The sequence below is a fragment of the Plasmodium malariae genome (genome assembly GCF_900090045.1).
Source record: "Plasmodium malariae genome assembly, chromosome: 11".
Lineage (NCBI taxonomy): Eukaryota > Apicomplexa > Aconoidasida > Haemosporida > Plasmodiidae > Plasmodium > Plasmodium malariae.
In genome coordinates this window covers 1550793-1568590 of record NC_041785.1, presented here as the reverse complement: position 1 = coordinate 1568590, position 17798 = coordinate 1550793, and the positions used below count along the sequence as shown (strand labels likewise).

General features: G+C 24.2%; 1 protein-coding gene across 1 annotated transcript; it reads right to left on the bottom strand.

Moving 5' to 3' along the window:
- Window positions 1-1858: 1858 nt before the first annotated feature.
- PMUG01_11040700 (transcription factor with AP2 domain(s), putative) lies at window positions 1859-13378 on the bottom strand (the record flags this gene model as incomplete). The annotated part of the gene is made up of 3 exons (XM_029006068.1): window positions 1859-9262; window positions 9541-12867; window positions 13346-13378. 3 exons carry the CDS (start codon window positions 13376-13378, stop codon window positions 1859-1861), a joined length of 10764 nt encoding a protein of 3587 aa, XP_028862594.1.
- Window positions 13379-17798: the final 4420 nt, after the last annotated feature.

Below are 17798 nucleotides of genomic sequence, written 5' to 3'. Positions count from 1 at the left end.
ATAAAATTTTCTTTTTATATATATATATATATATATATAATTCCCTTTTATTATAAGAAATATATATTATTTTTATATATATATACATATATGTACTTTAGTAGTTTTTTCACGCTTTAATATATTTTCTCAAGTATATATACTAAAAGTAAAAATAAAGAAGTCAAATCATGTATGCAAATAATAAAAAAGTATATATATAAAGCATATTAAAGTAAAATAAATTAAAAAGGATAAGAAAAATACGAAAAATAAGATGGAAAAAATAAAAAAGGAAATAATATTATTGAAGAAAAAAAAAAAAAAAAAAAAAAAGTTAAGAGAAATTTCAATGAGTTCAAGTTCGTAATGCACTTCGTCCCCCGTACTAACGTATACCTCCGATCATACATGTATAAATAAATAAATATATAAATAAATAAATATATAAATAAATATATAAATAAATATATAAATAAATAAAATGTATATTTTATATATATATTATATGTCAATATAAATTGTATATATATATATAAATGTACAATGAGATATGTGCACATGCACATAATATATGTTGTATTCGCAGTAGTCATCATCATGCGTATACACATAATATTCACATAATAGAAAAAATAAAAGGGAAAACAGATATATACATATATAAACAAATATAAGCATATATATATTTATATGCCAAAGCGGGTATGTATTTCATATTTAAAGAATATACAATTTTTTTTGAACAAAATCTCTTACGGGAAAATAAAAAAAAATGTACACAAAATGATGAATTAATTATTTTATTATTTTGTGACTTTGTGTTTATTTTATTTTATTTTATTTCATTTTTATTTTATTACTATTTTATCATTTAGACGAAACAAATGTTTTTGTCATGCAGTAATGTATTATGTATATGAATTATATTTTGTTAAATATGAACTTCAAACAAAAAAAAAAAAAAAAATGATGGATCATATTTTACGTTATTGCATGCACATATTATGTGTATCCATCATATACACCTGTGCATGCAACTCATAAATGTGTGTACATAGTGTTATACAAATATACAACTATGTAAATGCAGTTTTACATGAATAATGAGCAAATTAAATTTCATTTGAGAATAAAACTTGCACATATTAAAAATTTTTTTTTTTTTATTTTGCTGCGTATTACTGTATTATAATTTGTAATCTTTTATTATACTTTGCTATGCTACGTTTTGCTCATCTTTGCTATATTATATTTTGCTTATTCTTTGCTATACTCTGTTTTGCTTATACTTTGCTATGCTAAGTTTTGCTCATCTTTGCTATGTTATGTTTTACTTATACTTTGCTATGCTAAGTTTTACTCATCTTTGCTATGTTATGTTTTGCTTATTCTTTGCTATACTCTGTTTTGCTCATCTTTGCTATGTTATGTTTTGCTTATACTTTGCTATGTTATGTTTTGCTTATACTTTGCTATGCTAAGTTTTGCTCATCTTTGCTATGTTATATTTTGCTTATTCTTTGCTATACTCTGTTTTGCTTATACTTTGCTATACTCGGTTTTGCTTATACTTTGCTATACTCTGTTTTGCAATGTTTCTTTTTTATGCTCATTTTTTGGATAAATAATTATCATATATGAAGGGGGTGCACAATAATAGCCTCTGTTATTATGCTCGAATCGAAATTTCTGCTAAATTTTCTTATTAGCCAAGTTCGGGGTTATACCGTATTATATAATATATATGTTCATATATATATATATATATATATATGTATATGTACATATATTCAAGGGTTATTAAAAAAAAAAAAATGTTATTTTATTATTTTTTTTTTTTTCTAGCTAAAATCCCTGTTATTAATACTTTTTATTGTTAATTATTATTTAACGAGTCAGTAATTAATATTCTGTTCAAATTATTTCTATTTTTTAATTTATAGTAATTTTCTTTTAATGATCTATAATACTGCAGTATGCCATTTGCGCTTTCATTATTCCTACGGCTGTTGTTATATTCGCTTTTATTATCCTCGTTATCCTTGTTATTATGAAACTGATTAAGTTTCTTATTAACGTTATTACTATGGTCATTTATTATGTCAACCTTATTGTTATTATTTAGATCATCGTAAAGGTCGTTTGGATTATCACTGAACTTTATAATTTCTTTATTTCCATCATTACATTTATTATTATCATGAACATCATTTGCGTTTATATACTCATCGCAATTTTTTTCCTTCACTTGCTTAATAAAATTCTTTATTAATTCAAAATTTTTTTTATTAATTATTAACTGGGAATTACTATTTGATGATAACCTGTGCTTATTACTTTGCTCACCGACATATACTCCCACTTCTTGCGCTTCATACGCTTCGTACGCTTCTTTTTCCTCTTGTATCCCTTCTATCAAAGTATCATTGTACGATGTATCAATGTACGATGTATCAATGTACGATGCATCAATGTGCGACGTATCAATGTGCGATGTATCAATGTGCGACGTATCAATGTGCGATGTATCAATGTGCGATGTATCAATGTGCGATGTATCAATGTGCGATGTATCATGGTATGATTTATCATTGTTCGATGTGTTACTGTACCTGTTGCTATAAAATAAATTGTCAATTTCTCTATTAAAATTACATTTAATACATGAACTTTCAATTTTAGGATTTTCCCTTTCCCTTTCCTTTTTTTGTATTTTTTTATTTCTATGTTTGATATTATCTTGAAAAACATTGCTACCATATGTTAAGTCAAAATCAGAAATTTCCGTTGAGTTAACCAGTTCTTGAGAAAGGAAACTTATAAGTGTCTTTCCTTTATTTCTTCCTTCAGAACTATCACAAATATTATTCTTGCTCCTGCTCCTAATAGTGATATTGTTGATACTATTATTGTTCTTAATGGTATTGTTACTACGGTTCTTACAATCTTCGTTGTTACTTTCCTTGGCGTTTTCCCGTTCCACGTGCTGCTCCTGCAGCTTCTGTTCCTCTCCATTATCATTTTCATCACTGCCAATTTTTGCACTGTTATAAATAATACTACGAATGCCACTGTCAATAATGTAATTATAAATACGATCGCATATATTATAACAATCATTTAAGGAAGTACTATTAATCCTACTATTGTTAAAAGAAATTTCTGGTTTTTCTTTATTTCTATTCACATAATCTTTAATATAAGCCTTTGCAATATTTTTTTCAATTATATTATCATCTACTGCACATTCTTCTGTTTCATCTGCATAGTTGGATTTATTCAGGACATTTAACAAGATATTATAAGGATCGAAATAACTGTAGGCTTTGTCGTTCCTACTGCAGTTGTTATTTAACATTCCATTGTCATTATTACCCCTATCGTTATCGTTATTAATACTACTACTGTTGCCCCCATTGGTATTATTATTATTGCTATTACCATTTTTACTGCTTTCTTTACTGCTTTTTTTACTGCTTTCTTTACTGCTTTCTTTACTGCTTTCTTTACTGCTTTCTTTACTGCTTTCTTTACTGCTTTCTTTACTGCTTTCTTTACTGCTTTCTTTACTGCTTTCTTTACTGCTTTCTTCACTGCTTTCTTTACTGCTTTCTTTACTGCTTTCTTTACTGCATTCTTTACTGATAATATTTATGCTGTTGTGAAGGGGGATACGAGGAAAGACGTTCTCGTTCCCCTTTTTCCTGAACTTTTTGCCACCTGCGTTGATACTTTTTTTTTTATATCCTGTTTTTAATTCATTATTTATGGTATTAATATACGTACAACACAAACAAGACACATCGTTTTTTCCTTCCGGTAACAAGCTTTCCTTATGTACAGTACATATATCACAATTCATTTCATTCATATATTTACTTTTTTCCAAAATTTCCTTTATATCGTTCATACATTCGTTTGATAGTATTTTATTTTTACTTTTCAAGTTAAAAATTAATTCCAAATCTTCTTTTTTTTCCTTGGAATGCACCTCACCGCATGGATGAACTGCATCATTTGGGTTAAGCACACCATTTGGATGATACGTACTGTTTGAACAGACTTCACTCTTTTTAACGTTATTCTTCACAGAATGGCATTCTTCAGGTACATAAAAATTGGCACTTAACTTTTCGTATGTTACTTCTTCCTCCTTTCTCTCCTTCATCTCCTTCTTCTCGTTCCTCTCGTTCAACGCGTTCAACGCGTTCAGTTTATTGCACTCTTTAATATTATTACCCTTTTTTAAAAATATTTTTGTATTTGCATAAATCTCAGGGACGGAAGAGCTATCTAAACGGAAATTACCACTGTCATAGCTATTTCTTTTCTTATTGTAAATTATATTATTATTATTATTATTATTATTATTATTATTATTATTATTATTATTATTATTATTATTATTATTATTATTATTATTATTATTATTATTATTATTATTATTATTATTATTATTATTATTATTATTATTATTATTATTATTATTATTTTCACTTTGCACATTTTCATAAAAAAAATTATTATTTATCCTGTCAGAATATGTTAACTGGCAATAATTTTCTTCTGAGCGCACGTTAAATAAATCGAGGCGTTCATTCACATCAATTACATTCTGTAATTTTTTTTTTAATTTATTATCACTTGTAATATGCGCATCATTAATGGCTTTTACATCACTTACATCATTTACACCATTTACATCATTTATACCATTTACATCATTTATACCATTTACATCATTTACATCATTTACACCATTTATACCATTTACATCATTTACATCATTTACACCATTTATACCATTTACACCATTTACATCATTTACACCAATTACATCATATTTACTACATTTTATTCCTCCATTTGGTCCAGTACAGGACAATATTTTATTTTCTTCCGTTCGAATCGATTTCATCGAAAGGAAATTATTTCCTATACTTGGACACGTAGAAACATTACTTACTTTTTTTGAGTTATTATTATTACCGTAATTTAAATTAAGGTACGAACTAACGGAATTGCCACTACGAATATAACTATGATAGTCATCGGGATTGTCAAAATTATTATCATTTGGATTGTAACTGAGATTACCACTATGATTGTCACTACGATAACAATTGTCAGTCTTGTTCAACCTGCAGCTGTCGTTAAAAGTAGACCCGTCTTTCGGTAATGCCATAATTCGTAACATCTTTCTTTCTTTATTATAAAAATTTGACTCAAATTGATTATTTAAGTAGTTAACATCTTTAGTGTTCGATGGGTAAATGGCAAAAAGAAAAGCATCATATGCATTTGTATTTCTATTAGATGAAAATGAATTTATATTCATATCACACCTACTTGAAAAATATTCCTTATTTAATAGTTCAATAAAATAATCATTAATATTCAAATATTTTATTTTGTCCAGACTGCTATTATTATGTGTACTTTTTACATATAAACATTTCTTTAATTCTATTAACGAGTTGTAATATTCTTCAATTTCCTCCTTATCGGATAACTTTTCAAGTTCAGCATAAGAAGTATTAATTATTTTATTGAAAATTTGTGGTTTCAAGCGATCATAACGATCATAACTATTTAGATTATCTTCCCTATTCATATTCATTCCACTGTTTCTATTACTACACACACTGTTTACACATTTTATATTTCTGTTGCTATTACAATTCTCACTAACGTAACTACTGCTGCCTTCCTTGCCGCTATACCAGCCGTTATTATCTTCTCTATTTACTCCTCTATTCCCTCCATTATTCATTCCTCTATTCCCTCCATTACTCATTCCTCTATTCCCTCCATTACTCATTCCTCTATTCCCACCACTATTCATTCCTCTATTCCCACCACTATTCATTCCTCTATTCCCACCACTATTCATTCCTCTATTCCCACCACTATTCATTCCTCTATTCCCACCACTATTCATTCCTCTATTCCCACCACTATTCATTCCTCTATTCCCCCCACCATTCATTCCTCTATTCCCTCCATCATTTATTTCTCTATTTTCCCTTCCACTATTAACACTCCGGTTCGCCCTTAAAATCCTTTCACACGCTTTTACTTTTAGACCATTAGTAAAATCCCCATGACTTCTTTTTTCACTAAATCCAAATGTACTACTAATATTTGATTTATCTAAAATTTCTAATAATTTTTTATCATCCTTAAGTTTTTTTGTTTCTTTCAAATTATATCTACTGCATGTGTTTCGTGATATACGTTCCCTCTTTCTATGAATGTCAATTTTATTATTATAACTATTATTTATCTTTTTTGGGAAATTTTCTTTTTCTTTTTTCGAATTCAGAAGTACAATTTTTTCCTTATTATTATTAAAACTACTGCAAAAAGCATTGGTATTATTTTTTTTCCTTTTATTCACATTTCCCTTTTGTGTAATTCTTCTCCTCTTTTTATTGTAATTAAATGTGCTACTACTACTACTACTACTACTACTATCTCTACTACAGTTACTATTACACTCGTTATTCAACGGTGTCTTTGTTCTTTTTGTTCTGTTGCAATATTCACGATCAAAGTTATTATCTCTTGTATCGTCAACTATATCGTCAACTATATCGTCAACTGCACCGTTAAGTGCACCGTCAGTTGCACCGTCAATTGCACCGCTACTGGTTGCTCCACCACTTGCACTACAACTCTCATCATCATTTGCAGTGCCATTAGCACAATGGCATTGATTTTCATTTGTAGCATTATTATCATCTATGTTACAATTATTAAAACGCTTCTGGCCAATAGAAGTAGCGACTTTTCTAATAACCTTTTCATTTTTAATTTGTTTTAAATATTCTTTTTTCTTTTCTGTTGTTAATTTATCTCGCAGACACTCATTTAATATATTTAAGATTTCCTCTTTTTTAAATTGTTTGTCACAACTATTTATAATATTTTTCAACTTACTAATAAAAGTATCATCTTTATAATTACTTAAAAGAAAATTATTAATTTTATATACATGTTCATAAAATTCTTTTGTTTTCTTTTCTTCATAATTTTTAAATTCTTCATCTGTCATGTAATTACTTCTTCTTTTTTTTCTTTTCTTTGATAAAAGTTCAGGTAAATTATATTCATTTATATCGCTAATACTTAGTCTCGATCTCTTCGTTTTTTCCGCAATATATTTTCCGCATAATATCCACCTGAACAGGAATAAAATAGAAATCTTTTTACTTGTTAAATAGCCAAAATATTTACAGGAAATAGTTTTTAACCTCATACTTCCTTTATATCTATATCTTACTCGAAATTCTTTATTATGTGGATGAAAATGTGGTTGCCACATGGTATCTACAGCATCATAATTAATTTTTCTATTTTTCTGCTGTTTCATTTTTTTCCGATTTAGTGGATTGAAGGATTGTTTTTTCTTTATGTCCAGTATTTTGTCATTCCCCTTACGCAAGATATTGTCATTACCATTATCATTAACATTACCATTACGACTATCATTACCATTGTCATTACCACTGTCGGTATCACTCTCCTTGAGCAAATTCTTTTCCGATATTACATCTTCTTCACTGGACTCTCCGAAGCAAAATAATAAATCGCTATTGTGAAATTCCTTATATTTTAATATGTACTCATTGAGAAAAAAATTTATTTTAACATAACTTTCGTTAGCTTTAATATTTATTTTTGAAAAATCAATGTCATCATTTTTCATTATATAATCAATATGATTTTGTATATTATCTATTTTGCACTCCTTATCCACTTCTTTTTCTTCCACTTCCTTCTCCTCCACTACCTTTTCTTCAACTTCCTTTTCTTCAACTTCCTTCTCTTCCACTTCCTCCTCTTCCACTTCCTCCTCTTCCACTTTCTCCTCTTCCACTTTCTCCTCTTCCACTTCCTCTTCTTCCACTTCCTCTTCTTCCACTTCCTCTTCTTTCATTTCCTCTTCTTCCACTTCCTCTTCTTCCATTTCCTCTTCTTTCATTTCCTCTTCTTCCACTTCCTCCTCCTCTTTTCCAATTTGTTCATTATTATGAGCATGATCATACGGTAACCGTATATCTTCTACGTTCAAATTTTCGCGTACACGTGTATTTTTTAAAATTTTGTAATTTCCAATTTCCATTTCTTTCCTTCCTTTGCTTAACTTATCTGCTTTTTCTTCCTCTAATAAACAATAATCATCTTGTTGTACATTTACTTTTCTATCATGAAATACTACTCCTTCAATATTTACATTAACGTTTTTTCCTGAACTCGTACCATATTTCAGTACATTTTGCTCTTGTCTAATTGTGAGAATTTCTTCACTATTACTGCAATTTTTATTTTTTTCAATTTTTTTCTTAAAAGTTTTATCCCCATTTTTATCTCTATATTGTTCACTATTTTTTTCGCTGTTCTTTTTCCATTTTTTCTCATTACATTTAGTTCTATATCTATCAATATATTGCTCAATATTTTTGTCATTACCCTTTTCATTATTTTGTGTTTCCTTTTTAAGTCTGCCTACTCCATCTTCATTATTATTATCCCCCTTTTTATTTATTTCCATGGATATTTCCAAATTTTCAACTGTTATTACTGATTTATTCAGGTTATTTTGAATTTTTTCTTTTCTTAGCTCTCTTTCTTCCTCTAGGATATTATTAACACTCATGCGAGATAATCCACTTTCCCAGTTCGTATTCCCTCCCTTGGTGTCAAACACATTATAAGTATCACTATTATAACTGCAATTATTATTTTTATTATTAGTAGCAGTAGTAGTAATAGTAGTACTAGTACTATTATTATTAATACTATTATTATTATTACTATTATTATTAATACTAATATTATTAACACTATTATTATTATTATTATTACTATTATTATTATTATTATTACTATTGTTATTACTATTATTATTATTCCTATTATTATTATTACTACTGTTATTATTACTATTAATATTATTGCTATTATTACTAATACTATTATTATTATTACTACTATTATTAATACTAATATTATTAACACTATTATTATTATTATTATTACTATTATTATTATTATTATTACTATTGTTATTACTATTATTATTATTCCTATTATTATTATTACTACTGTTATTATTACTATTAATATTATTGCTATTATTACTAATACTATTATTATTATTACTACTATTATTATTACTATTAATATTATTGCTATTAATATTATTACTATTAATATTATTACTATTAATATTATTACTATTAATATTATTACTATTAATATTATTAATATTATACTATTAATATTACTATTAATATTATTACTATTAATATTATTACTATTAATATTATTATTATTTATTTTAATATTATTATTATTTATATTTTTATTGCTGTTAATATTATTAATTTTATTATTTTTATATTTTCTCCCACCAGGATAGTAATATCTTCTTTCTGCGTTTTTATCGGTATAATATTTATTTTTTTTTTCTGTTGCACTTTTGAAGTCCTGCGCATGGCTTTCTGTAGGCCCTTTTTTTATTTCATGTATTTCGCCATTAATTTTTTTTACGTCATTCTTGGCACAATATTTTCCCACTTTTATTTTAGCATCTTCTTCTAGTTCCTGTTCCACTTCTTTCTCTTCTTTTCTCATTTCCATTTTAACAGATTTATACACAATGCAATTATTATGTGTATTGACTGTATTGCTTGTACTGATAATATTACTTGTAACACAATTGTTTTTTTCGCAGTTGATTCCCCATTTCGATGAGAAGCTTAAATCTTTTTTTTTGTTCAAAATTTCCATTGCTAACTCAGGTGAAAAATCTGTAAATATTGTTAACTCATCGTTAACACCACAATTTTGTATTTTATTAACTTTATCATTCCTTTTTTTAATTAACATATAATTATTGCTATTTTTTACGTAATTACAATTATTTTTGTCCTCTTGAAATTTATAATTAATTTTATCTTTTTTTGTTTTATTGTTTTTTAAATTACACATATAATACATGCAGGAGTTTCCGTAATGTAATTTCGATAAGTCAATTTTGTTATTCTCAATTTTTTTTTTTCTTTCTTCTTCATAATTGTTCTCATTTTCGGTATCATCCTTATTATCCTCTTCATTTGCATTTTCATCCGTATTTGAATTATTATTCTCATTTTCATACTCATCCTTATCCTCCTCTTCTTCCCCTTCTTCACCTTGTGCACATTCTTCTTTCTCCTCACATTCTTCTTTCTCCTCACACTCTTCTTTCTCTTCACACTCTTCTAAAAATTTGCTTTTTTTTAATTTTCCACTTTTATCATTCCCTCTAACAGGATTCCCATTATTTTCTTCATTATTTTTCTCCTTATTTTTTATACTTTCAAAGGGGAAAAAATCCAGATTAGCATATTCTCTTCGTTCATAATTATTTTCACATTTTTTAAACTCATACGATTGTTTATCATTTCCAATAATAAAATGATTACAGTTGTTAAAATTATTTTCACTATTAAATATATTATTATTATCATCTTTCCCTTTTATTTCCTCATCTTTTCTGGGAATAATTTTTTTTGTAACATTCCAATTTTTCATATTATTATTACTATTGCTATTATTACTATTGCTATTATTGCTATTGCTATTATTGCTATTGCTATTATTGCTATTGCTATTATTACTATTGCTATTATTACTATTGCTAATATTACTACTAAAATTATTACTATTATTTGTATTATTATTTTTAATGTTCCTATTGCTATTCATATTATTATTTTTTTTTTTTATTTTACTTTTATTTAGAAGTTCACCAAAATATGCTTCCCCTTTGGATGCAATAATTTGAAAGTTTTTAGTTACATAAGCCTTTTTATTTAATGTGAGATTGATCCGATTAACTTTTGTCCTCCTATTGTCATATTTGAAAGAATATGATTTAATAATATGACTACTATCTTTTTTTCCAATTCCCAAATTTTTTCTTTTATCTATTTTAATATTTGCAATTTTTAAATAATTAATATAGTTGTTTTTTCTTAAATTTCCTTTGGTATTCAAATCAGTATTATTATTTTTTTTTTCAATGTTTCTGTTTTTAATAGTATTTTTCGTGCATTCATCTGTTCTTGTACTTTTATTTTCATCTGTTCTTGTACTTTTATTTTCATCTGTTCTTGTACTTTTATTTTCATCTGCTCTTGTACTTTTATTTTCATCTGCTCTTATACTTTTATTTTCATCTGTTCTTGTACTTTTATTTTCATCTATTCTTATACTTTTATTTTCATCTGTTCTTGTACTTTTATTTTCATCTGTATCTTTATTTTTACTTTCATTTGTGTTTATTTCTTCCTCTTCTAAATATATATCTGTATTTGCACCCCTTCTTGTATTTGTGCTTCTAATCGTGTTTGTACCGCTAATTGCATATTTGCCTTTAATCGAGTTTTTTTCTCTATTCGAATATGTGCTTCCAATTGTGCTTGTGCCTCGAGTTGTATTGATATGAAAGGATTTCGCATTAGAGTTTTCATCTAAATGTTGAGCATTTTTAACGTGCTCAGAGAGAAAATCATTATTTTTACTTTCATTAAGAAGTAGCTCAGAATTTGACATACCTTTTGTCAAGTTATTATTTATATTGCTATAATAGTCGTTTTTATTTATTGTATTATTATCATTCGGAATTTGTTTATGTATTTTATTTTGAATTTTTTTTTTATTTTGATTATTTGAAAAGTTTATTTTTTCATGTAAACAATAGTTATTTAATAAATCACTGCTATAAACAATATGATTTCTATGTTTTTTATATATATCTCTTAAAAGTAGCATATTATTGTTATCTTTATTTTTATTTTCCTGTTTGCATGCGCGAAAATGACTTGCAATGTGATCTTTAATAATATATTTTGAATCATTAGAATACAATCTTCTTATAATACTGTTGTTTTTTAAATTATTATTATTATCAATTTCATTTTTATTATTATCAATTTCATTTTTATCATTATCTATTTGTTCCTCGATATTACTCACTTTGTTTTTATTTTTATACTGATAATAATTGTTATCTAGGGTAAAGCCATGATAATCAAGGTCATCACTGCTTTTTATAATGTCGTGTTTAAAATTTTCAAAAATTTTGTTTTCGCTTTCGTTCGTGCATTTATTTTTATTATCATTTGCGTTCACTTTTATGTTTTCATTATTATCAGTAGACAATTTATTATTTAAAAATACCTTATCTCCTTTGCATTTAATATCATCATAATAATAGCTACTATTATACTCTTTTGAGATTAAATTCAATGAATCGAAATTATTTTTTTTTGTCGACTCCTCGATATTAGTATTTTCATAATAATTTTTCGACGCTATTATATCAAAGCGTGCATTATCAATATTATACGCACTCTTAAGGTTAGCATCATAAATAGTTTTATTATTTTTACTATAGCTCATATGTTTAATATTGCTATTATTGCTACTATTATTTTTGTTCATATTATTACTACTGCTATTATTAGTACTACTGCTATTATTAGTACTTCTGCTATTATTAGTACTACTGCTATTATTAGTACTTCTGCTATTATTAGTACTTCTGCTATTATTAGTACTACTGCTATTATTAGTACTACTGTTATTATTAGTACTACTGCTATTATTAGTACTACTGCTATTATTAGTACTACTGCTATTATTATTATTACAGCTATCCATATTAATGCTTGTGTCGTTACCTAAATTATCATTATTATTTCCATTATCGTTGTTATTATTGTTACTGATATTCCGTTGACTTAAAAAATCTTCAGAGCATTTTTTAATAATTTCTTTTTTCTTATTTTTATCATTAGAGTTTATATTTTTCCCATTATTTACCGTCTTCTAAAAAGGAAAAAAAAAAACATAAAATAAAGAAAAAAAAAAAAAAAAAAGTAAAATAAAAAAAAAAAAAAAAAAGTAAAATAAAAAAATAAAAAATAAAATAAAATAAAAAAAAAAGTAAACTAAGGTAAAATAAAAAAGGTAAAAAAAAAAAAAAAGATGATAATATAAAATATGTTTTTATTATTTAATATTTTTGGTATAAGTAAAACTCTATAAATTTATGACATGTCCAAAAATATATGAATCAAAAATAATTATGACTTGTAAAATTAAGAAAATATGCTTGCTACAACTATACTTACGTTTATATATACATATATATATGTACATACAAAAATATAAGTACGTATGTATTTACGAATGTAGGTAACTCTTTATAATGTGTTCATGTATGTTTGTACTATGTGTTAAGTATGTAATTAAGCTTCTATGTCATTTCTATGATATTCATTTTTTTTTATTTTTTGGTTTATACTGCAATAAGGGATGAACTAAAAAGGTTTTCCATTTTTATGAGTTATTTGATTTAAAAAGAAAAAAAAGGAAAAATTGACAAATTGGCAAAATGACAAAGTGACAAAGTGACAAAAGGACAAAAATACAAATTGACAAAAGGACAAATTGACAAAAGGACAAAACGACCATATGAACAAAAAAACAAATTAAAAATAAAATAGTAATAATATACAATATATGCTTTTTTGCAAAAATGTTCCGTAATATTTCACTTAATTAAAATATCAACCTTCTATTTATATAAGCTGGAAAAAAAGAATGGTTTATAATACGAAGAAAAAGACAAATACATAATCATTTTATATTTTATACATCAGTTGAAATATAACTAAAAAAAAAAGAAAAAAAGGAAAAAAAGCTTCTTTGAAAAATAGAATGTATCTGTTAAAATTTCAAAACAACTGTGTATAATAAACTTGTACACAAGTTCATGCTTTTCTGTACAGGTGTTCACATATATACACATGTGGATATATATATATGTACATGCACATGTAAAAATACATACACATTTACATATGATTATACTCATGTATATACTCATATATACATATACATACATATATATACATGTACATATAAACTTATTTGTACATATAAATGCTTCTTACATATTTAATAAAAAAAATTACATTTTTTTAATGTTATAATATTTTTATTAGTACTATATAAAACTACAACTTTTTCTGTCTCATTTCATTGAACTGATTTATATATACATATTTACAAATGTACGTTCATACGTACCTTGATATGTAGACAATATACTTATTAATTTGTAAGTATATATAGTATTACAATAAAGAAAATACTGATATATGTCTTGCGTTGTAATGTCTTTATAACATTTTGTTTTACTTTTACATAAATATGTAAAATGTAAGAAACATAATAATTAAAAAAAAAAAAAAATATATATATATATATATATGCTTTTCATAATTATAACTTAATAAGCAGCTATACATACATAAATGAATGTATATAGAGTATATATAATAAATAATAAATAAATAGTTTTGTAAGACTAACGTAGATTATTGTTCTAAACAATTAAAAAACATTTTATACAAAATTTTGCTAAAATTAAAAAAAGGAAAATGGAAAAAAGAAAATAAAAAATAAAAAAAAAAGGTGAAAAACGGAAAAAGGAAGATGAAAAACGGTAAAAAGAAAATGAAAAATAGAATAGAGAAAATGAAATATGGAAAAAAGAAAATGAAAAATGGAAAAAAGGAAAAAGAAAAAAGAAAAAATATATATTTCACGTTAAAGCTGTTATTATATATGATAAACTGCATTATATTTAAATTTAAATTTAATAAGAAGAAAAAGTAAAAAAGTGAGAAATGTAACTAAAGATATGTATTCACTTTTTACTAGCTGGCATTTCGTATAATTTGAAAATTTATTAATATATAAATATACATTTATTTACAAATGTTTATATAGGTGTTACACATACAACATATATTAAAAGATGCCTGAAAACAGAAGTTCTGCATATATATATATATATATATAATTATAAATACATATATACATATATATACATATATACATATATATATATATATATATATATATATATACATATATATACATATATATATATATACATATATATATATATATATATACATATATATACATAAATATATATATATATATATCAATACATGTACGTATACTTGTTGTGTGAGAGCGCTTGTTTATGTGCACATGTATATATAAGCCTATATATTTATTTATTTATTTGTATATATGTATGTATGTATGTACGTATGTACATAGATCTAATTATATGTATATATAAGTATTTAGATATTACGAATTAAATTAAAGTTGTACTTCAACAATAAATTTTGAAAAACAGGAAATGCAATCATTATTTCCATATTATGTATAAATTCTTGGGGTAAAGAAATAAAAAATTCTGCAACTGTTAAAAACATGTATTTCTATGTAATATCAAAATATGGAAAAAAAGGAAATATTAAAAAGATTGTAAGTTTTCTTAGGTTATGATTATTAACTTTTGTAGTTCTAAATATACAAAAAAAGAAGAAAAAAAGTTCATAACAAAGAAAAAGATCTTTAATAAAAAATAAATAAAGATATATATATATATATATATATGTATATGTATATTTTAGTTTATATTGAAAAAAAATTTAGTACAAAATGAAAATATATTTAACCTTTTTAATTTCAATTTTGAAATATTTAATGATGATCGACAAAAGAAAAATAAAAAAATGCATAAAATAATATTGATACTCTAGAATATATAATTTCTAGAACATCATAATATTAAGTAATATAAAATATATAAGCATATAAGTTTTACATATACGTTTGTATATACATAGCTACATATGTATACATATATTTATAATTATATATTTATATTTAGAGATTTTATATATATATTTAGATACTTATTTAGATATATAGAAGGATATAGATATATGTATATATATATATATATATATATATGTATGTATATATAGATATAGAGATAGAGACATAGATAAATATATAGATTACATATTTATTATCATTTGAAATAGAAAAATAAACTAATTCAAGTTGTGGGAGAATAAATCTACATATACTTTTTTTATAAAAAAAAGTGCAATATGTAACATTACTTTAATTAATCTCTGTATTAACATAAATGCAATATAACAACATATGCTGTCCATACTTGCTTTGGTGCATGCTTTATTTAATAAGACAAAGAAATAGAAAAAAAGCAAGAAAAAATAACAATATATATTTTCGTAAATATGAACAAGTAAGAGATAATAGTTATATATACACATATATAAATGATTTTTATATAAATATATAAATATAAGTTCATTAATTCACAAAATAAATTTACACGGATAAGGAATATTAAATGCAAAAAGGATACTTAATACACATACAATATGCAGAACCAAAAATTCTAGGTATATTAAAAATGGTATAAAAATAATTTTATGGTTTTTTAATTTCTCTTTTTAAAATAGTTTTTTACTATACATATATAAGCAACAAAGAAAAAAAAAAAAAATATATATAGCATTGTTAATTTCTATAATAAAAAATGTAGCATGCTAAAATGAATTGTAAATAACACACAAGAGAGTGAAAGAAAAAAAAGAAAGAAAAGGAAGAGATTGGATAAATGCTTTAATGTATAGGTAATTATCTATATATATGTATGAATTTAAGTATTTATGTATGTATTTATGTATATATGAATACCTCTAAGTATGAATATACGAACGTATTGATATATGTACTTACGAATATATGTATACAGGAATATATATACATATGTGAGTATGTACGTATATATGCAGTGCAAATGAAATCGAAAATAAGATAGGGCAAAAGATAACTTTCATGGTTCTATGAAAAAACGCACATAATATTAGGGCATATATCATTTATATCTTATTTTTAAAAAAATTTCTAATGTAAAAAAAAAGGATATATAAAATATATTATATGATATTTTCTATTTTTTTTGTGCATTTTCAACTATAAAAATAATTACTTATCGTATTTACACAGTTATAATTAAGAACAAAAATTAAATAGTATGCTAAACACAGATGTAAGATTAATATTCCTGTGGATTTTTTTTTTTTTTTTTTTTTTTCTTTTTATAATTTCAAGACTTATACTTTTTAAACATTAAAATATTAAGCAAAAATAAGTAAGAAATAAATACATAAATAAATAAATATATGTAAAATTTTCAAATGAAAGTTTGTAAATATAAATTTTTCTATGAAGTAGAATAACATAAAAAAATATTGCTGCTGATATGAACAACATAACAGCTTTTACAGACAAACCCACAAAAAAAAAAAAAAAAAAAAATATATATATATATATATATATATATATATAGTGTACCCTTATAACACATCCATTTTTCATGTGTACCTTAAAGGGAATGAAATTTAAAATGTTCTTAATACATATTTAAAATTTTATTTGAATTGATATGCGCATTTTTATTTATAAAGAATAAAAAAAATGAAACGAAAACGATAAAAAACGAAGAAAAACGAAGCATTTTGGGGATCTACATTAATATGTAGCATATAGTGTTTATAATAGATGTACTTATATTTAAAAAATAAAATAAAACGTAAGAAAATAAAAATAGGAAAAGAGTAAAAATAAATTATTTTATTTACACACACACACATACAAGGTAAAAAATAAAATAAAATAATTCTTAGAATAAGGGTTAATTAAATATTTATTAAACTTAATAAGCAATAAAATCAAATGAACACGCCAAATTAGGTTAACTAATTGAGATCTGTGAATATCTTTTAAGGTCTTGTTCATACTTCATATGTGATATAACATTTTGTATATTTATATTTACATTTCTTTCC